The 24,199-nt window shown below is 44.7% G+C and overlaps 1 protein-coding gene across 4 annotated transcripts in view; it reads left to right on the forward strand.

Moving 5' to 3' along the window:
• The window catches only part of COL18A1 (collagen type XVIII alpha 1 chain), a 177,921-nt gene that overhangs the window by 97,445 nt on the left and 56,277 nt on the right, over positions 1 to 24,199 (forward strand). For all 4 annotated transcript variants that reach the window (XM_019523230.1, XM_019523232.1, XM_019523228.1 and 1 more), the window contains exons 2-4: positions 5,240 to 5,784; positions 21,555 to 21,638; positions 22,863 to 22,922. In XM_019523230.1, coding sequence (XP_019378775.1) covers positions 5,240 to 5,784; positions 21,555 to 21,638; positions 22,863 to 22,922 — 689 coding nt within the window. The remainder of the gene's footprint in view (positions 1 to 5,239; positions 5,785 to 21,554; positions 21,639 to 22,862; positions 22,923 to 24,199) is intronic.

The raw sequence follows: 24,199 nt of genomic DNA on the forward strand, positions 1-24,199 counted from the left end.
CCCCCCCCCCCCCCCATACTCAGAACTGGGAGGGAACATCTGCACTGTGTCCACAGTGGTGAGGAGCTCCAGCATTGATGCTGAGGTCATGAGCAAGTCCTGCTGGGGTTAGTCTCTCCCCTTGTACAAATGCTCTGTCCGTCTGAACTTTGGCCCCATCTGTATCACTTCAGTCGCCACTAGGGGAGCTGGTGATTACGAGAGGCATTTGCCCTTTCCTTCGTACTGGGTGGGTGCCCTGGGGTGCTGTCTTCACAGAATTAAGGTTGTTTATTAGGTAACCTTTTGTGCCATTTTAAACATGGTGCTCCCCTGACACTGGGATTGAGTTGTCCCATAAACCCTTGAAACAACTGGTATTTGGTTGCTTTCCCTTGGGAAAAATCTTACAGGGAAGGGAGGCATTTATTAACTGAGTCTTATGGCCCTTCTCTGTTCTCACACACACAAATTCCCTTTTCTCCTTATAGAAAAATATCCAATAATGATTAAAACCATGGTCTGCTGAGAAAATTCAGTGCTGTTTGGGTTATTCAGTGACTAAACTGAATGGGTTGGGAGGAGGGAGGGGCTGGGGAGTTAACAAACCTGCTGAAAAATACTGTTTCAGAAGAGACTAAAACTATTTACACATTGAGGCTGTATATTGGCTGAATAGTTTTGGCTGAAAAAATGTAGAAATATTTCAATTTTTAATATCAACATGGTGTTTTTGTATTAAAAATAGGTCAATTAAAAAGAGCGGGGGAGGGTAAGACAGGGTTCCATAACCAAATAATTAAATGAGAGGTTTTATTAAACAAAGCATTTTGTTTGAACAGAAATATTTTTTCATATATATCTTTTTTGGTTTGGCCGCCAAACTAAAAAAAACCCCACAGTTGCCTAGTTCTATTGGTGATTTACAGGTATCATCTTGCTTACGCATTGCAATTTGCATGACTCAAAATTGGATACCATAAAGAAGAACAATTAGTAAAGCTCTTTAATGTTGCTGCTGCAGCCCTGGCACATGACTTTGCAGGGAAATTTGATAGAATCGTCACCTGTATGGATTTTTTCCTAAACGCGGTGCTGTCCTGTTCTGCATTTCCCCTAGCCATTCCATTGGGTATAGTTTCATTTTGTATTTTGTAGAGATTGAAAAATGCAAACAGAGGAAAAATGATGAAATAAAAGAGCTGTCCAGATATTAAAACTCTAATTGCAGCACAGCTGGAGAAGCCTAAGTGCAGAATGAACTGTTGTTGTCTGTAGGTCAAGTCATTTCATCAGGTATAGAAGTTCAACTCCATTCATTGTACTGCCTAGGACTTTGGGCAAAAAAATGGCCATGTGCATTTTCCATTATTTTTTTGAACATGCACAATGTGGGTTTAAAATACTGTCAAAGCATTCCCCATCCTAGTGACTCCTAGCACTCTACGACAACCCTATAGCCACAAGCACTGACTTCTGTAGATGTCCAAACATAGCATCCCATGGCTTGTCAAGTTCTTACCTGTACCACATTCTCTGGCAGTTGTTTATTAGGGCTGTGCGAAGCTTCGGTCCCTGATTCAATTTGGCCCGATTCAGTGGCTGAATCTGAATCTAATCAGAGGACCCTTTAATCTCTCTGAATCGATTCGGGGAGATTCAGTGATCTGGATGTAGATACAGCTTTAAATGTTTTTTATACATGCCTCTAGGTAGCAGGGGCTCTGAACACTGCGATGTTGGGTCAGATGCAGTGTCGCACAGGAGCACAGGGGACTCCCCAGTGTGCTCAGCAGCAGACCTGGAAGTGGACCAGAAGCACTTCTGGTCCACTTCTTGGTCCACCGGGGAGCAAGCGGGCGGGGCCACCCCCCCCCCGTCTTGGCGTCTGGTGCCTCCTGGGTCCAGGGGGGGCACCTGGGGTCCCCCTGCGGCTGATCATCAGGTTGGGCGGATGCAGGGGGGCCCCCTGCGCGCTCCCTGGTAGACCCGGAAGTGGACTGGAAATACTTCGAGTCCACTTCTGGGTTCGTGCTGAACATGCTGGAGAGCCCCCCCGTGCTCCTGTGGGACATTCCATTTGCCCCAGCACCTCAGCATTCATGAGCCGCACTGCTACCTCAAAGTATGTAGAAAAAAACTTCTAAAGCTGTGCCTGTGTCTGAATTGCTGATTTGCCAAATCAGCATTGAATCTTCAGATTCTTTATGAGCCAGGTTTTCAGATGTAGCCTGTAGAGTTTTTAGTAAGCTGTTAGGCTGCTTAATAGGAAGATAAATTAATTTAAATTAGGAATAAGTTAGGCTTAGAAGCAAGGCTAAGAGCAGTAGAAGCAAAGGAATTGGTAACAGATGAAAAAACATTATAGAATGTAGTATGGGCACCTGTGCTGCCTTAGTTGGGGGGGGTATATGCCCTGCCAGCGACCAGTCAGCAACTGCGGGGGGGAGGGGTCCCCCATGACCAGCTGCACTGACCGGGGAGATGGGGTGTCCCCCCACAGCAAACCCTACCGACAGTTGAGTAGCTGCACTGCTCCCAAAAGTAGCTGCGGCGTTCCCAGGAGCAGCGATGGCCTACATCCGGTGCTTGCACTCCCTGGCCAGTGCTTGCAGTGGGGGCACCAGTGCTCCCACCTGCCCCCCCTGCCTGTCGCTTGAGTAGGGCGTACAGCTTGACGGGATGCACCGGCACTCTGAGGGGGTGCATGTGCGTGCACCCCCTACGTGTCACCATGGGAATGTAGGTGACAGATTGGCTAAACTAGGTAGCTCAGCTCTGGGCCACGTAGGCTAAGTACAGATGGTCAAAAAACCTGAGGCTGAATTGATTCAATCTTGGCAGGTTAATCTAAACTGCGTAGATTGAACTGATAAGCAAGTGAACAGACATTCACTTTTGAATCTGGAAATGTAGCTGCATGCCTACAGTGGCCCAGGTCAGAAGCTGGGGGGGTGAGAGAGCATGCCTCCCTGCTCGTTTGGACCACACTGCTTGGGTTAGCCCGCCCACCCTGCAAGGGGGTGGGACTTGTGGGAGAGGTGCAAAGCATCCTGGGATGCTAGAGGACTGTGAGCTAACTTGAATTTGGAGGGGAATTGGGATAGAAATTCAGTAAACTGATTTAACCTAAATCAGTTAAGACTGATACTGTGTCCATCTAGGTTTATCTTAAAATGGTTTGGGGCATTTTGAGAGTGGTTTATGTGGACTGAGCTTCTGTTATGTTACAGATATGAGCTGGTTTCTTATCACTTATACCAGTTTTTGTAATTTCTGCCCCTAGCCATAGAGCTTGTTCAGTGGTTTTGTACCAGTTGGATCTAGTTTGAACTCAGGGTGATAAATGTCATGCATCTTTGACTATATATGAATTAATGGCCTGTTATGGCTACTGATTGGATTATTAAAGCTGGGCACAACACAGAGACTGTGTTCTTCAGCATTAAATGCTGGGGCCTGATGAAATTTACCATCTGAAGATGAAACAAGGTCATTGCTCCTTTAGAACTTATTTTTTGAACTGTAGGTAAGATCATCTCCCTTAGGTGACAGGCACCTTTTAGTGTTTTTTTAAAAAAGACTTTAGAACTTAGTAGATTTAAGATAAATCTCTGTCTGTTTCAGGTGTTACAATTTTTTTTACTTTCAGGTTCATGGCTATTTTATCATTTCTGACCATAATAACCAGAATTCTGTTACGAGGCACTTGTGTGGCTTAGTTATTTACTGTATGCTAGGTTTTCTTATAAGCATTCCTTTGTGGTACTTGGTTTTGCTGCCATAGGCTGCTTGAATTTCTGTTGGTCCCCATACTACCTCTGGGGATTAGCACTGGCCAGTCATTGTCCTCGTCACTTGATCTCATCTAAGGTCAAAGTGCCATTTGGGACGCAGTGTAGTGGGTGACTCTAGTGCATCATATGTTACATTCATTTCTCCTTATCTTAAATATATCACTTTTATCAGTGTAGGACAGAAAATAAGGGGAAGATCACAAATAAAATTTTATATTAAAAATCCAGCACAACTGTGCTTTCAGATACGTGTACAAGCTCTTTCTTGCCTACTTTTCTCCACATTGTCATGTGCTTCCTTTTGCTCTGGGAACAAAGAGTGTGCCCATCTATTAGTCCTTGACTGTGAGTAAAGTAGTCAGTCAGTCACCAATTTAAACACCTGCTTTAAACTAAACATAAATTAATGCATATAGTGAAAGGGGGCCTCCCTAGCCCTTGTGAGAGGCCTCCTTTTTCTAGAATTCAAGCCCATTAATGCCCCAGAGAAGCTCCAAGAGCTTCTTCCTGGTTTGGGTTTTGATAATGCTCTCTTTCCTTATGTTGCTGGCTTTTTGTTTCATGTTCAGATTTCATAATTTCCAGAATAGCCAAATGCAGTAAAGTATTTTCCATGTAGGCCGTAAAGGAATGCAACCAGAAAGAGTGGTTCATAGAGATCTTGTTTGCCTCATTATCTTCATCATCTGTTTGAGAGAGTGCTTCATTTTGCCAGTCCTTATTCTGCTTAGTTATTATCTAAAATAATGCATGCAGTATAGGGCCTTATGACTTATGCAGCAAAACCAGTTCATACTGGATTTATTCATCTGCTTGTACCAAGGTACTCAAAAAGCCTTGTGCAGTTATGGCAGGCTTAAAATCTTATGCACAAAAAGTAAATGATTGTTTGGAAAAGTCCAGGCAAAGCAGTTGTATAACAAACAAAGGTTCTGTTAGTTCAGGACAAAAACAAAGGAAGAGAAATGAAAATCAGCATATTTAGCACAATTTCCACATTACAGCTTTGGAAGAACAATTGCATTCTTAATATGGCCACCTACAGGGAGACTTACTGTGCCCAGTGTTTCAGCAGGTATCAAGGAAGACACTTTGCTTCACCGGAATTATCTTCCCTAAAAGAGAAAACATTCAAATTTCAAAACCTGGGAATAACCTGATTCCAGTGAAAGGAAGTTAAGGAAATAAGACTCCTCTATTTGACATGTTGGGACATCAGGTTTCACCTCCCATGTCAGCCATACTCAACACCTGCCCCCTTTGTGCTAAAGCAGACCCAGTCCCACAGGGGCATGCCTATAGGCAAAGTTGGTTTGTGGCGATTGGCATTTGTCTGTTGTCATCGCAGGATCGGGGCTGAAGCGCACACTTGTACTGGAGACTCCAGTTGTCTCTTGCTGCTCTAGTCAGCTGTTGAGCCACGTTCAGTTTGTTTATCAGTCTCCAATTTTCTTCTCTTGCAGAAAATTTCAGCACAGAAGTTGGACTCTTAGAGCTGATTGGAGATCCCCCACCAGAGCAGATAACCAAAATTTATGGCCCTGACAACAATCCCGGCTATGTCTTTGGCCCTGATGCCAACACTGGTCAAGTGGCCCGATACCACTTGCCAAGCCCTTTTTATCGGGACTTTTCACTCCTGTTCCATATTCAGCCCACAACTAACAAGGCCGGCGTGCTCTTTGCCATCACGGACTCTTCACAGACTGTTATTTACATTGGCATTAAGCTCTCTGATGCAAAGGAAGGGAGGCAGCAGATCATCTTCTACTACACAGAACCAGGGTCTCAGAGCTCATATGCAGCTGCCACTTTCACCGTGTCATCCCTCCTGAACCAGTGGACTCGCTTTGCTATTAGCGTGGAGGATGAGGAGGTGGTGCTGTTCCTCGACTGTGAGGAATATGACCGGATTCGTTTTGAACGCTCCCCTGACGAGATGGAACTGGAGGATGGCTCTGGGCTCTTCGTGGCGCAGGCTGGAGGGGCTGATCCAGACAAATACCAGGTCAGTTCTCCAAAACCCCAGATAATGGCTTTTGATAAAGTCACCCCCATAAAACCGAGAGGTGGAACCAGCACTTTGTTGGTGTGTTACCATTTATGCAGCATCAACCAAACTCTTCAGCCAAGTTTTGAGTTACGGGAGTGCAGAGCAACAAATATGTGTGTGTGTGGGTGGGAGGCCCTGGAGAGGGGTGGGTAGTTGTATATTTTAAACCCTACATCTTTAATAGGACTAGAGTAAAAAAGCCTAATGACAAGCCCCCTAAACTTGGCACAGAAATAGTCCCGTTGACAGTGCTTTTCCCAGACATAGGCCGTGTCCAGATGAGCACAGGCATGTGGTATGTGGTACCCTGTGCTGATTCTGGGGTCAAAAAAACCCATGCCAAAAAATAAGGGCAGCACATGTGGCTGCAGTGCATGCAGCCCAAAACCAGAGCCTGGACAGCTGCAGCCAGGCTCCCAGCTTCAGGAGTGCCATGGCTGCAGCTCCCCGAGGTCTCCAGGACTCCAGGTATAGCTGTTGGGGCCAGCACAGTTGCTGGCTGCAGCCTCCCCTACCCACTTGGCGAAACCTGCTGCGCGCCAGAGGGTGCGTGGCAGGGGCATTCCCCGGGGACAAGTTGCTTGTGCCTCTGCTACTTGTCCCGAGGAAAACAAACATCCACATGGATGTGGCCGTAGAGGCCAAAATCAATTTTGATCTTAGAGCGATTTCTTAATGATTGTTCGCAGTCAAACATATCTGTGCATTTCTTTAGAAACGATTTTACAATGGGAAAGTATGCTTCTCATTTCTGTGGATGGAAAAGTTAGTAAGGATTGTGGAATGCAGACAAGAGGTGGGGAGGCAATGGTGTTACATTTTACCTGTCTATCACTTTTCTAGAATCCTTTCCAAGTCCCTGTGGGATAAGTGTACATTTATCATGAAGAGCAATTTGAATGTGCACCCTTCTAAAAATACCCATCTTCTGCCTGCTCAGTTGGCTGGTAAAACACTATCTCTTACCTGGGAATGTGTTTTCCTTATACCAGAGCATATCGTTATTGGCAGATATTAGACTGTTTGCCAGGGTACTTAGAAATACTTAGAAGAGCAAGGAGAGAGGGTGACCAAGAGATCCACATTTATAAAACTGATTACATTTTAATAAGGATATACAGTGTTGTAAATGAAACTCTTTTAAACATAGAATATGTGATGCTTATGAATAAAGATATATATTTGATTTTTCTAGTAATCAAGCAGTGAGTGCAGTTATAATTTTATAATGTCTTCCACCCAAAACAAAAATGTACAGGAACAGCCATGATTGCTGTTGCTTTCTTAAATTCCCTGGCCTCACTAAGTTCATTTCTTCATTTTTAAACCAGTAATTCTCCACAGAGAACCCTTTAAGGGTGTTGTGCAATATTAGTTCTCAAAACCCCTACATAATATGATTGACAATAAATCTAGAGATTTTAAAATGAACTGTTCCAAACAGGAGATTTTACCACATCTTTAACTCTTCTATGAAATATGAAGTTTCATTTCTACCTAGGAGAACATTTGCAAACTTTTCTCCTATGCCTGAAGAAGGGTGCTTGTGCCCAAAAGCTTTCAATTAAACATTTTTTTTTTCAAAAATCTAGTTGGTCTAATAAAAGATACCACCTCTACCATGAGTTCCGAGATTTTAAATAGGAATTCATAGTGCCAAAAACATTTTGACCGGTTGTAGTATGTGTTGAAGTCTTTATTGAGCTCCTTGCAACAGAAGAATTGTTCTGTTTTGTTTCTGTAGTCCAAAAATGAGTGAAAGCAAAGAGCTGACATTTTATGAGGGGTCTCTTGAGTGTAACAAAGCTTGCCCAGAGTTGAAAAAGGCTGAAAACTACTGGTTTAAATATTGTTTGGGCTGTCGTTCAGACTTAACTAGATCTTGGGGAAGAGGGAAGGAAAGCTGCCTAGGGAAACAAAAAGGTTAACAATTCATCAGATGAACAACAGCTTGTTTTCAGATTCCTGCAGACTCTGCATTGGCCCCTGGTGGGTCTGGATGTTAATGTTTCACATTCTGAAATGAGCCTTGGACCCAGTCTTCAATAGTGCCATGCCACTTAGCTGAATAAATGTGTCTTATACAGTTAGGCTTGTTTCCTTTGTTTGATGTAAGAACCTGTTCTGTTTGGAAAACAAAGGAAATAAAGTCAGAAAAACCAGCAGAAAAGAAAATAGAGTGATTTAGACTTTTCTTCTAAATGCCAAGGACATTTCCCTTCCCTAAAACAACCATCAGCACTGTTGCAGAGGAGCTTGTACATTGCTGGTGGATCCAGAGTTTCAGAAAGGTGCTAACACAAATAGTAAGTGCTTCTCCCCAGCATCTGTCATTAGAATCACTGATTGCAATTTCCCAGCTACTCGCCTTAGTGATTATTGGCCGTGCTCATGGGAGTTTTGGGGCGACTGCCATTTATGTAGAAACTTGCCGTTTGACTGTCTCACTGTAAATGGAGGTGGGATAGATGGATGTTGATCCTCACAGTGTCTAATTTAGGATTCATATCAAGAAAGAAGAAGCTAAAAAATATAAATAATGCCAGTCAGCAGGGTTGCATGGAAGATAAAAGCCAAGTTTGTCTGACAACTTCTATAGGAGGCAATACATCTGATTGGTAAAGGTAGCTGTGTTGATACAGCATACCTGGATTTCTCCAAGGCATTTGACCTTTCCATTAAAAAAATCATACATTAAACAGGGACTAACCAAGAACAGATCAGATTAAAAATAAGTCTTTCAAGCTAATAATGTCACTTTTTAAGGGTGAGAGATCAGTGAGTTTGGCTGTTTTTAATGGGATCAGCTCTTAGTTCAGAGCTACACAGTAAGTTAACCAGTGGTCTGGACAGTCTTTTCTGGTGAAGTTTGCACATAAAAGAAAGACTGTTGAGGCCATAATCTGCATGAAGGCAATAATCTGTGTGGAGTACATGTTATTGTTAATGAGCGATCTGAAATTGCCTGGTTAAACAGTCACAATCCAGCAGCTATCTCGGTGTGAGGTGTCTGTGCCATACTGGGGCAAAAAAAGAGGCTGATGCAATCCTTAATTATATAAAGAGGAAATAGCAGATAGAAAGGGGGAAGTGACCTTACCTCTGGTGAGACCATTTTTGAAATGGTGTCCAGTTCTGGTGGAGCTGAACTTTAGAAGTGGGAAGAATGGGACTCCCTACAGGGTCTTCAGCATGCCCATAGCAGTAACCCCCAGAAAAGGGATTACAGAACCAAAATGTTTTTTTTCCACTAAGCTCCAAATGCTGAGCTCTGTACTGAGACTTACCAGGGGAGCCCAGCGCCTGTAGAACAACCACGGCCGACATCTGTGTGCCTCTCCGCGCAGCCTAGAGCACAGAGAGCATGCAGCAGAGCCAATGCCAGAAGAAAGCACCATGACCATTTGGTTTCCACAACAGTATAGGTGGTTAACTCTTTGAATTTCAAAAACTCCAGTGGCAAACTATGCTCAAGTGATGGGCAGGGCAAGGTAGGGAATTCCACAGTCATTGCTGCTTACTGACTAACAAAAAACTAGATTCTTTCTGACTGCTGTGAATAGGCGAATGTCTGTTCCTCTTTGCTTCTGACGCTTGTGATTTTGCAGAGGAGCCAGGATTGCATTTTTGGCGTTAAGGCTGCCAGGGACAGCCCCAGTGTAAGCTGGAAGAGTCTGCAGCTTAGATCTCTATGTAACAATGTTCTGGGCTGCATTTGTATGTTATAACAGACACTCTGCTGATTGGGCCAGAGGCACACACACCTTTTGGGTGGAAAGTGGCCAGTGACATGAGGCAGTGTTATGGGTATCACCAAAACTGAGTGTAGAATTCCTGAGATTCTGAAGTGTGAATTTATTTTGATTTAGTCTTAAAAACCCTGCATTTTCAGCAATAACACCATGTTAGCAGAGATTCATAGATTGTAAGGGGCTGAAAGGGACCTTGGAAGATCATTGGGTCCAGCCCCCTGCACCAAGCAGGAAAGATAGCTGGGGGTCAGGTAACTGTTTAGTCTCCTCTTGAGATATCACCATTGAAAAAACTGCCGATTAGATGAAGGTATAAGAGAAACCACCCTGGTTAAGCTTCTAGTCTAAGGCTAATACCCAAAAGGTTGTTTGAAGTATATGATTCAGCTCTGCCTTCCTGAGAAGCCCATTTCTTTTAAACTACCACTTTGGGGGAAACCCCAAGTGGGAACTTCAGATGTGTTTAAGTGTTCAGTGATAAATTGATTATTTGGAGGTAAAACTGCAATGCATGACAATAAAGTTAATCCATGGGCAGATTTGACCAGTCAGGAGGTTTTAGTTGCCTCTGGGAAGCAGTTGAAAAATCTTTGCAAAGAAGTGTGTCTTAAAACCACTAACCCATTGAAGCCACCTTAAAACCACTGTGAGGAAGTGTATTATTAAGTATGCCTTAGCACCTTACAATCAGTGTTTCTTACTGTGAGTGATAATAGTACTACTGTTTCTGTTCTCTTACTGGTTTCCTATCTGGGACTGCCTTGCCATAGGTTACACTGACCGCAGGGGAGGGGCCAGGCAGGTTGTGTCGGCCAGAGTTCCCTACCAATAATTCTCTGGGGGGTGGAGGGCGTGATTGTCCTAGTGGGCATCTTCCATTGGGTCTGCCAGCAGCCCCATAACCATGCAGGGTAGGGGCATTCATAACACAAGCACCTTTCCCCTGTGTTTTGCCAAGGAGTTGAGCTTCCACGTTTTCTACATTTGACCTTTCCACCTCCATAACCATCTAGTTCCATGCAGTGCAGGCAGGAAGCAGGGTACAGGAGGGTTGCCAGGATTCACTTGACCTTATGCCTTAGTCCCTGCAGTTTTCAAGGGAGGAATGAATGAGGAGGCAGCAGTGCTTCTGAGAATAGCCACCTGTGTAGTCTCAGCACGGGGAGCCCAGACCATGCAGTGTTGCACTGGGGCTGTGTCATGGGAGCAGAGAAGCGTGTCTGGCTGTTACTGCCCTTTTGTACTTCCTCTGCACGAATCATGCCTACTTTGGAGTCTTTTGAAGTGCAAACACAGGGGACAGCTAGCCAGAAGTGAAGAGCCCAGGTAGTCCCCAAGGGAGGAAGGCTGTGCTGCTGTCAATGCTGGCTGTGCAGTAAGAGGGATGAACTTGCCCTCTGCCTCAAGGTAGCATGCCTGAGTTGCCTTATCGGGTAGTGGTCAGATGAGGGACTGTCCATACTGCAACTAGGAGTTGATGACAACCAGAGAAACTAGAAAGAAAACAGCAAAGCTATCTGATGGATTGGATTGCTTTCCAACCTTTTTTGCAAGATCTTTCTTTGGTTCACTGCCACTGCATCAGTGATGAGAGGAACAGCAGTGGTAGCCAGGAAACCAGCATTCACTGCCATTCCTCACTGTGTCATCTAGACCTGCTCTGAACTGTATGCAATGCCAGGGGATAGAGCACCCCCAGCTGCTAGTGAAACAGTGGGGCATTTCTCTGAGAAGGAAGAGGGGTAGAGCCAGTTCATGGGCCACCACTCCCAGGGGGAAGGGTTGGGTAACTGGGCTGTGAAGCTGGAGGATCAGAAGGTGCCAGCATTGTTCTTTCAAAATGGTGTTTACTTTGGTTTGATCTGAAGAGTGTGCACATTGGGGTGGCTGATTTAACTTGCAGCATCCCCGGATCAGTCAAGTTGGAGCATGGCTCCCTGCTTAGCTTCAGGAATGCAGACCGTGGGTGTGAAAGCAGATTCCAGCTGCACAAGGTTTCTACATAGCAACACAAAAACAAATGTGGTTTGGATTTTGATACTAGATGATAATTGGATGCCCAAAAGTCAGCAGCATTCTGCAACTGAACTGTCCTGAAGCACACAAAAGAGGGATCAGACCTTGCTGGCAGAGAGATGTTTAAGATTGTTTAAGCATTGCTGTCCTCTTCCAGACCCTTATTTGGGTCTAGAGAGTGCTGACAAATCATGTTATAGATCACATACCTATGAATTCAGTGGCATAAGGAACACAGGCCCTTGTGCTCAAGAACTGCATGAAGTACTGATGGGCAAGGAGGCAGAATTCATGTCCATTACCTTTCACAGATCACGCATGATTTAATTCCAGGTTTCTCTCTGTTACATGATTAACTGATGGCCAGCATGTGTCAACTTACCATACTAAGGCAGGGGTCCTCAACTTCTGCCCCGCAGGCCAAATCTATCCCACAGAGCCATGACATGTGGCCCAAGGCATTGCCTGCACAGCAGGAGCAGGTCTGGGCTTTGTTCCCTCCTCCCACTTGCACGTATGGATCAGGGCCAACCCCCGCACTTCCCATGTGTCTGGGTCAGGATCAGGGCCATCCGACCCGCAGGGCAAAAAAGTTGGGGCACCACTGTGCTAAGGCATATTATTCAGTGAGATAAATTAATCTTTTATTGCCATTTCTTTTCTTAATTAAATGTTGCCACAAACTGGTCCTCAGCTGGTATCTTTGGGTGGATACAGATACAAATGCACTAGCACTGTGCCCATGTTTTACCACTTAGTTAAAACACAGAAAGTGTTTTAACTAAGTGGAGACTGACACCCAGCAGTCTCCATAAGGGGTGGAATGATGTGATGAGTAAGTACCTTCGTTAGTGTGGTTATTGATGCTAAGCCTACAGTGTAAGGTTTATGCTGTGCTTGGATCAGAGGCTCCAGATTCAGTTGCAGGTGATACCCTGCAAGCATGGTTGTTATGGGCTGCAAACAGATGTTGCGATTGTCCATGGATAAACCATTTTATCTTGGGACAAAGTGCAGTCATTCAGACATCCATGTCTCTTGTCCCTGGATAAATTCTGAAAAGATTCACAGGATAAGAAGTACTAACACAATGGGCCCGGAATGGTTATCCCGGGACTGCATCATTGAATCAATGGCAGAAAAACAGCAGTGCATTCAGCTGCTTGCTAAACCCTGATTAGAAGGGAGATGTGTGTTCCTGACAATTCAGGAATATTTTTGGTCTGGGACAAAGACAAGCAAAGCTTGTCCAGGGACAAATGCAATATCTGTTATTAGCCATAGAGACAGATCAAGAAGGCATGTTTCACTCCTACATAGAACTACTCTTTTAATGTGTAATACTAAGGGGGGAAAGGGCCATGAAGAACTATGAGGAGGTAAACCAGGATGAGATAACTGCAGGTAAGCTCAAAGCAAGCAGCGAAGAGAACTCGAAAATTATGCCACGACTCTCACTTGAACATGGGAGACAGAATCCACCTCGGAAGAATGGAGAAAAAGAATCATTATAAGAAAAGGGATTTTAGTGACTGTAACAATTGGCATGAGCACACACACTTGTCAGACTCAGGGAAACCTTTCAGTGCAAATATTCTGAATGGAATCTACCTGTCAGTGGCTTTGCAGATCTCTAGAACAACGTCCTAATTTCTTGTCCTGTCTGTTCTTGTACTGATCATGTCTTCATGCTGTGTCTGCACAAAGCAAAGAATGGCAACTCCCATTCAATTAGATGTAATTATTTTCAGAAAACCTTTGGCAGCATTAGACTAGAGGGTCACAGAGATAGATATGAGGAATCTTTGGATTCCCCTGTAAAATTGTCCAGATTGTCCAAAGTCTTTATCAAGACGCTAAACTCCTCCTACCCCGCACAGGAATTAATGAACTGGTTTGATGGTGCCCGTGGCTTTAAACATGGATGTGTCCTCTCTTTTTTGTTGTTTGGTGTCACCACTGACTTTAAGCCACAGACCCATGGCATGGAAACCTGAAATTCTGGGGGTAGATGGAGTGCTTGAAGAGCTGGACTTTATTTTTGAGATCTGGGCACGTGGATAAAGAAAATGCAGCACAAGGCTAGTAGCCTGATTAAAATAATTAAGCAATGAGGCTTTATAATCAAGTCCAAAACCAAGGTTATGTATGTCACCATGACCTTGAATGATTCCGTCATTTTAGAAGGAAGAGCTATGAGCACAGCTAATGAATTTACTTACTAAAGTGGCTCTCTCCATAACTTTGATTGCATTTATGATGCACCTCAAGTGGATCAGGTGAATGCTACTTTTCAGAAGCTTGCTTCTATAGGGAAATATAACACCATTAGCATCAGCAGAAAGCTAATTTTTAGTAGCAGGTGTACTCCTCTGAGCATCCCATTTAAGGAAAAGCAGCATGTCTATCCAAAGGGCATTAAATGGCTTTTACTGTGGATGCCTGCTTGAGATAGTTACTTACATTGGGCACCCCACACAGCTCCTGGGAGCAGCAAATGGCTGTACACACTGATTCCAGCAGCGATGAACTGCTACATGCACTGCTCCTGGTCTAGGTATAGGCAGCTAAAGTAAGGTTATGAATATTAAGATTAAAGTAAGGTATCCAGGTTGTAGCTGTATTGGTTTAGAGGCAAAAGGAATCAGAACTTGTTGTAGAGGTGATATCTTTTATTAGACCAACTAGATCTTTGCAAAAAAAAATTCTTCTTTTTTTGTGTGCCTGAAAGCTTGCAAATAAAGAATTTTTTTGCAAAAATCTAGTTGGTCTAATAAAAGATATCACCTCTACCATAAGGTTAAAGTAACCCACCTGCACCGAGACCAGATGGGGTGAATGCTTGTTTGCACCTGAGAGGTTAGTGATGTGAGCAGGTTAAATGAAATTTCCCAGGAAAAAGCTGGCTGGTAGATGGTGTGATGAGTGAAGTGGATAGGGTGAGTCACTAGGACCTGCTTCTGCAAGGCTGATGTGTGGCAAAATACTGAAGCTGTTATTTAGAGTCTGCACGTGCCTCTACAGAGGTCTTTAAATCTGATTCAGTCCTCAGCAAATGTCTGGGCTGTGGAGTTACTTGGCCTTGCCAAGGTGATCACATTGTCAGGACAGTACAATGATATTTTACCTGTCATGTATTTTCTTGAATGTGCTTGGTCTGAGCCAGTGTAGAGAGGGAGGTTTGCTAAGCCAGACCGGCATGGGGCTGGCTGAAGCAGTGCATGTATTTTTAAGTTGACTCCCAACTGCACTAGAAGCTAGTGCTGAGGTTTTTATGACTTCTTTTGGGACGTTTGGTATCAAAGCTCTGGCAGCCCATCTGAGGAAATGCCATTGTGGCAGAGAGCTTTACAGTGAGGCACCACATCCTAGTCATTCCGACAGTAGCCACGTGTGCTGATGGGATATTTATTACTATTTGGAGTATTCACTGTAATGCCTTTGCCTGTGGCCTCAGATTTGCATAATACAGCTGGAGACTGATCTCCTATTGATATCTATCTGTGGGCATGAGGGGAGCAGAGGGTCCAAGCAGAGATTCACTCAGCAAAGGGCCAGAGGCAGAACTTTGCTATTTGCCTACAGTGCAGCTGAGCTTATCCTGGAAACCACAGTGGATTGACTGAGAGACTGGCTGGACCAAGGCACAGAGTAGCATCTAGCAAAAAAAAGTATCTTTAGTGGTCTTGAAGCAGGATCCTTAGCTAGTGTGAATCAGTGAATGCAGCTATGGGAGCTATGGGGAACTGTCACAATATTTCATAAAATGTTCCCATTTTCCTTTGGGCTCTGCTTGGCCTTATCATCCTTCAGGGCTAGTGGAGTGCTCTCTGAGCCGGTGGTCTTTATCCAGTACAATGGCATACGTATGTGACATTTTTCTTCTTTGCCTCATTCAACACTGGTGAGAAATAGTGATTAGTGGTAGAGAGAGGCTGGGGAATATTTTAACTTATGCCATGGCCATATTACAGCAACAGCATGCCTCAGCTAAGACATTCCTGAGTTTGCCATGTCCATCGGTTCTCACATGCGTGCTCCAAATTGGGAAACATGATGCAGACACTCTGAGTCATCCCTCCTTGGCTACTCTCAAGACCTCTGTCTTTGATGTGTTTGACAGCAGCCACTATTAGTGATCCCAGGCTGGCTTCACTGCTGCACTTCTGAGTTTGGAGCATGTGACTGGGACTGGGTGAACCAACATGCTTGGGAACATCCTAGCTGGGGCTGCTGCCACTGTGGTGTAGATGTACCCTTACATTCTGACTGGTAACATTTTGAGCTGAGGTCTAAGGCCAAAGACATCATAAACAGTCATACTCACTGTCTTGGGGAACTGAGACTTTACATGTTTTGCCTGCCTCTTCTGGGTGTGAAATCTCAGCCACCACAGTGGGCACAGAATATTTCTCTCGCATTTAATCTGCATTATTGTTGAGAGCATACAGAGATGGGGAGATTCTTTCTGAGCGTTGTACATTTCCAGAAAGTAGGTTCCACACCCATATCTCTGAAAAGGATCAGAAACTTTTTTTTTGTTCTCATCTTTAAAGTTAAAGTATTTTATTATTTTGCTAAATATTTGCATATCAAATATGATGAGAGAAATAAAGACACAACCTGTGTTCTCAGATCCTATGAACTGAGCCCTGACTCTGCCAGAAGGTTTGTAAAGCCTTTACAAGACTAGGGTGTAGGGTAGGCGTGGATTCTAGCTATACTACTGAAAGTTTGCTTGGATTTTTACCAGACACTGAGAACAGACTGCAGCCTAAGGAGACAGGGCAGGGAGTCGGAAGGGGAGAAAAAAGCAGGTGTGCTATGAGCAAAGGTTGCTTGTTTTTTTCCAGTACACATTTTAGGGTTGAAAAACATTTGAGGCTGGTATATAGGGTGTGTGGTTCGCTTAGGTAAGAGTGCAGAAAGGAGGCTCGTTGCAGTAGACAGACCTCTATTGTCTTGAAGCCCCTCTGTGTCATTTCTCAACTGCTGCTGCTGAGTTGCTTTGTTCTACTGGTGCATGAATTCCAGCTGATTCCCACAGGATGAGGCCAGTGTTGTGCTGAGTTCCCACTGAAGTCACAGGTGTGGTGTTGTCCCACAGGGTTAGGTTGCACGGGGGGGGAGCCTAATTCATGCTTTTGCAGCAAATGGACAATTTTTACAGTTCTCCATTGTTTCTCCTTTTAAATATCTGTTTCTTGTAATGTTAGGGTTTGTTTCTATATCTGCCATAGGCCTGGTGGAATTCTGTCAATGGCTTCCCTGTGTCCGGCCCTCATGTAGCATGATTCAAGTAGATGTTATAAGCCTACACATACAGATACATGCATTACACACATAAAGAGGCACTACATCGGGGTTGTCAACCAGGGGTACACTGCATCTGGCTACAGGCCGCCCTTCTCTCCCCGCATCCTCCCACTCAGCGTCTGGCTGTGCACCACTCCTTCTGCCCTGCTCTGCAGCTGGGGATGCGCTGCCCTGTGTCTGGCTGCTGGGGTGTACAATGATCTAAAAAGGATGATAAACCCTGGACTACATCATGGGAGAAATCTCTGCATGGATCTTACAGCTGTATCATTGGCATTGCTCAGAAGTTAATAGTCCCTTCAGTTCATGACAGCCCGAGCGCTTCTTCTTCATCTTCCAGTTCCAATAGATTTTACCTTGAAGACTTGTGAGGCAAAACTATACATGCTGTCCTGGGGCAGGATGGCAGAGCTGTTATTGGGTCTTGCTATGGATCTGGAGGCATCAACTCAAGTCCTGCTCTAAACTTGTATGAAAGGTAGCCCCAATCGACTCAGCTGTCAGTGGGTACCTGGTGATTCAGGCTGGGGAGTTAAAGTCACTTAGACAGGATGTTGATTACATCCCTCCCATGTTTGCCATTGGCTACAGAAGCTGCTGTATCTAAAACACATTAGGTTGATGGGCAGCTGTGCTCAGATGAATCTTTTGCCTTTTACTTGACTGGGTCTATAAGGCTAAGTAGAGCAGTCCAGAGAGTCAGTCATTTTATAAGTTACTTGGCAATATTCTACCCTCCATTCACTCCTGAAGTTTCGTTTCATAATGGAGATCAGCTGTCAGTCACATTGACATCTTAAGCCAGTCAGATACAGTAGGTATTCAGGTATGGAGAGCTTGTAGATCAGTGTCATTTCACGGTGGAGGAGGTAGAGTTTTGAGGTATCGGTTTTTCCCCGTCCTCTGGCCAAGACAGAGATGATGTTCCTGTTCTCTAGTTAGTTTACACTTAAGATCAGGTACCATGGGATTTTCCGGAAGTGGTTTTTTAAGAAAGAATTTGTTGTACTTAGTTATATAAATATGCCCTTTGATTGTATACAGTACTTGTTAAAACTAAATAAATGTTAGGGAAGCATGGATTATTTCTTAAGAAATACAAACAAAAGCCACTATCAAACCAGGACTAGCCCATGGCTGTTTGTTTATAGAGATGATACTGAGAGATCATCTGTAAATGTAAAACAACTTTTTTCAGTTCTTGAGAGGGGGAAAAAATAAGTTAAAGATTTACTGCTCCATTTCTACTTCTTGGGAGCAGGCACTTGGCATAAAAGAGGTTTGAAAATCTGGGCCAGAACGCCATGGTTAAAGTTAGGTCCCATGGTCTCTAATTGGGCATGTAAGGATTTATAGCCTTAACTGGCCCTTTACAATAACCGTGGCTATTGTGCTCAAACAAACTGTCTGCCATGGCCTCCTCAGGGCTCCATGCTGCATTGGCCTGTTGCATACAGATGCAGGTGCTGTAGGGCAGTCTCAGATCAGGATCAGAAAACTAGTAAGTGCCTCCCTGTCTGTCCAGAAAGGGGAAGGCCTGGGATTTTTCCCACTATCATCCAGCTTTTAGACATAAAAACAGCCCATTATACAGGCTGCCATAGTGAAGAGCCTGCACCCTGCCTGGTTTTGTAAGATGCATTTTCTGCATCCTCTTCATGCTCTGCACCCCAATTTTGCTCTCTTCTCTTTACCTTGGTGCCCTCTGGCTTTTTCCCCCTCAAAGGTCTTGGTTTGTCTCTACCCCTGTGCAAGTTCTGAAAAAAACCTTTGTTTCTGCAAGCTTGGCTTCCCCTAAGCCAGTTCCTCTCCTGCTCCTTCTCTGCTCTCAGGCTCTGCTTGAGTACCTCTCTCCACACCCATTTTCTCCCTACCCTGTGGCACTGCTTCAGTATATGGAGTCTGTCTGAGCTGGCACAGTTACTGTCTTCTGGCCCCTGTTTCATAGTTGTTAGGGTCGGAAGGGACCCAAGCAGATCATCAAGTCCGACCCCCTGCCGTGGCAGGAAAGTGCTGGGGTCAAATAGTTCCATACCAATAACTGTTGTAACAGTCTCAGGGCCATGAGGTGACTGCAAACTGGATGGGAAGTGGGGGGGGGTGGTGTTTGTGTATGTACGCATGTGCATACAACCACAAGGATTGGGGGATTCTTGTGAGTGGGTACAGAGAGGACATCTTTTTCAATACCAGCTGTACTGTGATAAGGTTTGAGAGCATCTCCTGTGACCATTTTTAAAGACCAGGCACATCCAGAAAATGTGCTGTAAGAATGGCATCAGTTGGCTCTATATTAATTCCACCAGTGACATCCATTAAATCCAAGTTGGCAGAGGAATTTTCTCATCACAGCACTCCAGATGCAGCCTGCTGTCTGAAAGCCAAGCTCTGTTTCTTTCTCTGCTCCCTGCAGCCAACAGTGAAGGCTGTGGTATAGGAATTCAGCTGGCAGAGTGGTAGAGCAGGGGCAGGCCAGAACGTTTTCTCCCTGCCTTTATTGGCCTTGTCATGCTGATATGACTACCGTGGCAGCGTAACCCAGACAAACATGCTCTGATAGAATGGCGCACACCCAACGTGACCATTTACATTCTGGCCATGCTCTGATTTTGCCAATGTGAGAGAAAGTGTAAAACTTGTCTTTAGTGTTAGGGCTGTGAGTCCCTCAGGTACAGGGACCCTGTACTGTGGCATACTGTGACTGGGAGCCCCCATCAGGTTTGATGGAGCCCATGTCATACCCTATGGTTGTATGCAGACACCAGAGTCAGGTGTTAAATTCGTATGAGCAAATTCGAATGTACAAATTAGTTATTTTGTGTTCAGATGTCCAGCTCTTTCTCTGGAGCACTGAAGAAGCAACTCCACTTGCAGCCAGCTAGGAGCTGAATGGGCACACACACAAACAGGTCTGATGTCCAAAGCATATCTGTCCAAGAGTGACTTACACATGTGTTATATGCTAACCTGCATAATGCATGTGTATATGTGGAGTCTTCAGAATCCAGTAAGCAAATCTCACTGAGAATTAAATCCATTGCTGTGCTAGCCTAAAGCCCACAGGTTATTTCAGCCCTCCAAATGGAGCCTGAGGAGCATGGGCTTAGGGTAGACCTACACCCAGAGAAAGCTTTGACATTAGCAGAGCAGAATCAAGACTGTTTCTCTGCACCACCACTTAGTCAATGATCATTCTTAGGAAACAACTCAATTCATGTTTGGTTTTTTTTCTTGTAGTTTTGCTATCTGAGGTCATGAACTCCAGAAACACCTGCCAAGCAATTGGGGCAAGGTTATTAGTAGGGTAGATATTAATTATACAGTGGAGTTCAGAATATAGAGAAAGGATAAAAAATTACTAGCACTTTTTGTCAGAATACTTCTGTTGGATAGATAGATTCTGACAATTGACAGCACAGTTTGTGTGTACAATATGATTACCTGGTCCTATTCCACAGAACAGTTAATTCCCATCAAAACCCTTTTTTTTCTTTTTTTCTTCTTTGTAATTGGTTCACTTATTTTCAATCGTAACTGAAGAAAAAAAACTTTGCTCAAGGAACAGTTATTCACTATATGGACAATACCACTTCGCAGCAAACTTTTTACTGTAAAAAAAACAGGAGGAAGAAAAGGTTGTTTCCACATGAACGGATTATTTTCTTTGCTTGTGTTAAGTAATGACCTGCAGCCAGTAAGTAACTTCTCCTGTCTCCCTTATATGACCTGTCGTTTGAGAGATCTCTCAGGGGTTCATCTAAAGTTTGAAAGCAAAGGAATCCTTGGCCCTGAAGCCTGCTTGAACCATGTGTCTTGTTTTTGTGGATGTGTGACAGGTTTGTAAAGCTGCATTTAACCAGAACTAAAACTTTGGGGGAAAAAAAGAAGGAATCTGCATTTTCTTTTAAGCAGTTAATGTGGGCTGGGCTGTTCCAAAATCTGGTGTGTTACAAAGGGTCACAGCTTGAAGGAAAAATGATTTCAAGCCAGGTGAATAAATTCTTGACCTGCTAACTGGTTATGCAACAAAAGTCTTTGTGGCAATTTGGAGTCATGCACAAGAGGACTTAATTGAATCAACGGCTGTGCTCAGTCACAGGGTTTTGCTGACTTCCTAAATTAGGGAAAATACAGGTTAAGAGCCAGCCATCTAACCACTTCCTTTTTATTGCCTTTGCATATTTAATTAGAGTAGCATGAAGTTTCCAGGAAACATGAGAATTTACAGCACTGTCAATTATGACACATGCATTGCAGGGGGAAAGCAAGTGCATGTTGACCCCTCTCCTCCCACGCTTTAATGTGAAATGTCAGTGAGAAGTGCTTGATATGGAGCTACTGAATTCACAGCACAGAACAGCTGAGCAATGGCTTCACATAAAACAAAAGTCTTTTGTGGTTATCTTAGCTGTATGGCTCTCACTGTCTGGAAAGAAATTTCACTTCAGCTGCCCTGGATTTGAGCACTGTGGCCAGTCAGAACAAGGCCGGAGTTTGGTTGATTCTGCGAACGATTCTTACCATTTCCCAGTTGCTTAGTGAGCCACTGACTGCTGTCACGCTGCAACACGCTGTAGTAGCAAACGACTGTGCAACCCACAGGTCACATGGCACTGTTATTTGTTAATGTGTGTTTTACAGGGGGTGATAGCAGACTTGAAGATAAAAAATGATCCCCATGCTGCTGTACTTCAATGTGAGGAGGATGAGGACGATACTGAGGAGGTGAGTGCTTTGCCTTGGGTGATTATGTTAGTTGTGGTTTGCTTACACCAGTGGTGCTCAAGCCCTGGCTCATGGGCTACATCCAGCCTGTAAAACCATGTCATCTAGCACACAGGGCTCCCCCGGTGTCCAGAAATTTGGCGGCAAGGGAGCAGTGGTAGTGTTAATGGCTGCTCTCCTGTTGCCAAATTTCTGGACTTGTGGGCAGCACTGTAGGCCAGATGATGTAGTTCTGAGTGCCAGGTTGCACCAGCTGGTGGCCAGATGTGGGAACACAGGATCAGGCCAGCATAGGCCTGGATCTGGACATGTAGGGTTGGGCCCGTGCAGGGCTGCATCCGGGTGTGTGAAGTCAGGCTGGTGCAGAACCAGACCCAGGCATGAGATTAGGGCTAGCATGTGACCCCACATGCCAACTCCACACAGGATCTGGCCTGTGGACTGATTCTGCACCACTCACCCAGCCCATGGACTCGGAAGGTTGGGCACCACTGGCTTACATCGATCAGTGTAGACCTCTTCCTAAAATCAACTCTCAGCAGGCTGCTTTGGAATTGGTGTAAAATTTAACTCACAGTTTAGGGCCGTGATCTGGTGCCCACATGCCCCTGTGATGAGCATGGGTTCTGTGGGCAGGGGTGTGCAAGGAGCAAATCATGGCTCTGCCCTGCCCCTGCCCCATGCTGTCACTGCTGCCAGCTGCTGGCCCCGGACACAGCTCCCCACCCAGCCATGCACCCTGCCCACACAGCTCCTGGCTGATCTCCATGGGGGCCCTGGTAGCATGGGGCCATGACAGCATGGGGCACAGCTGGGGCCAAGCCCTGGTTCTGCGGCTGTCATGCCCCTGTACTCCCAGGGTCTCCATGAAGGCTGCCCGGAAACTGCACGGACAGAGGCTGCTGGAAAAAAGAGTCCAGCCAGGGGCTGGATCCACGATTTTGCCCACTCTTGGGTTAGGATGTTTTGTTTTTGTTAGACCCCAGTTTCTCCATGGTAGGAAGAAATAACAACAGCCTTATCAACAACGAGAGGAATCTTATGGGGCTGCAAGGATGCTTCGAGATGCATGTGTCCTACAGTGAAGCATAGGTTTATTTTTCTTTGTGAAGGGAATGTAGAGTCCAGTGAAGTAAATTTGCCTTAATTTGAGACCTCAGTCATTTGTGGCTGTATTGTCTGACTTTATGTGCTTCTTTTTTCTCCTCATCCTGAATGATACAGATGTCTGGAGATTTTGGAAGTGGAGCTGAGGAAAAACTCCACTCATCAGGAAAGGAGAGGGTGAGTTTGTGGCTGTGGGGTGAAGGACATTCCTTCATTGCTTCGGTTTTCAGTTCCCTTCTGGATACGCCTCATAAAACTATATTGTTGTAATTTCTTCCACTCTCTGAGTCACGTGTGGGAAGGTAGGAAATCCCCTGACTTTGCTAAAACATGGAACATTGAGGAAACCTGGGGGTGGTTTCCTTGTCTGTTGCCACCTCCACTCCAGCCGTTTTCATTGCCACAGTGGCTTGCACAAAGCAACAAACAGCAGGTGGGAGTTTTTCAGTGTGCTGCCAGTGGCTCTTCTGCCCTTTAAGTCTGTTGCTTGTTTGTGGTCCTGATTTCTCTCTCTCCACAGTAAGGCTGCAGGGGAAGGAAGAGGACTCCTTGTTGATTTAAACAATTGTTCTCTGTAGCATGCTGTCTAATCATGATCTTGATTCTCCGGCCAGTCCCCCCATGCCATCAAAACACAGTGACATAGCCTAGATTTGTGCCAGGTGTCCTGACCCTTTCTCCTGCCACACTGAGCCAGCTAGAGGTTCCATGCACGACTGACTTTACTTATCATCCTAGCTAAACCATTAAAGCATGTGCAACAAATAATTACCTTCCCTTGCTGCCCTAAAGAAGTACATTGGTTTCACAGTTCCACATAGCAGTATCTTAGAGCCAATTATATGTTTAAATTCCAGTTGTCACAACCAGATTTCATCCAGTTCCCAAGAGTCCAAAGACAGTTGCTAAACCTGTTTCCACCACGTGTGCATTAGGGCCTGGAAACAAGCCATTTAACCATAATGCAGTTGGATTTCAGTCCAAACAGTGTCTGGACTCTGGACTGATGGCTGGTAAGGACAGGATAATGATTCAGGTCCCTAATGCTTTGGAGCCACTGATCTGGGTGGATTTGTTTAAGGATTCACTGTTTCCTACTTATGGAGCATTCTGCTTCTGTGCGTTTGGCAGTGCTCATGCTGTGTTAGTCATACCTGACAAGACGCATGTTTTCAACAGAACATCCCTAACTCTGGCCCTGTGATAACTTTCCAAGTGCAGCTCTGTTCAAGAAGTGACTGAGTAGAAATGCTACCACCTTATTTAGCAAATTTGCTCTTCTGAATGTGTTCAGCATCTGATGGACTGGCCTCTACTGACTAAAATACCCTTTCTGCTTCTATTGTTGTTAGCTTTGCAAAGACCGTTTGTGCCATTGTGGGAGAATGAACAGAATATCATTAGAATTGTTCAAATTCCAGTATGAACTTGGCAGGATCTTGTGGCTTTCACTA

This window comes from Gavialis gangeticus, unplaced genomic scaffold (assembly GCF_001723915.1).
Source record: "Gavialis gangeticus isolate Ggan-Ray unplaced genomic scaffold, GavGan_comp1, whole genome shotgun sequence".
NCBI classification, from domain to species: Eukaryota; Metazoa; Chordata; order Crocodylia; family Gavialidae; genus Gavialis; species Gavialis gangeticus.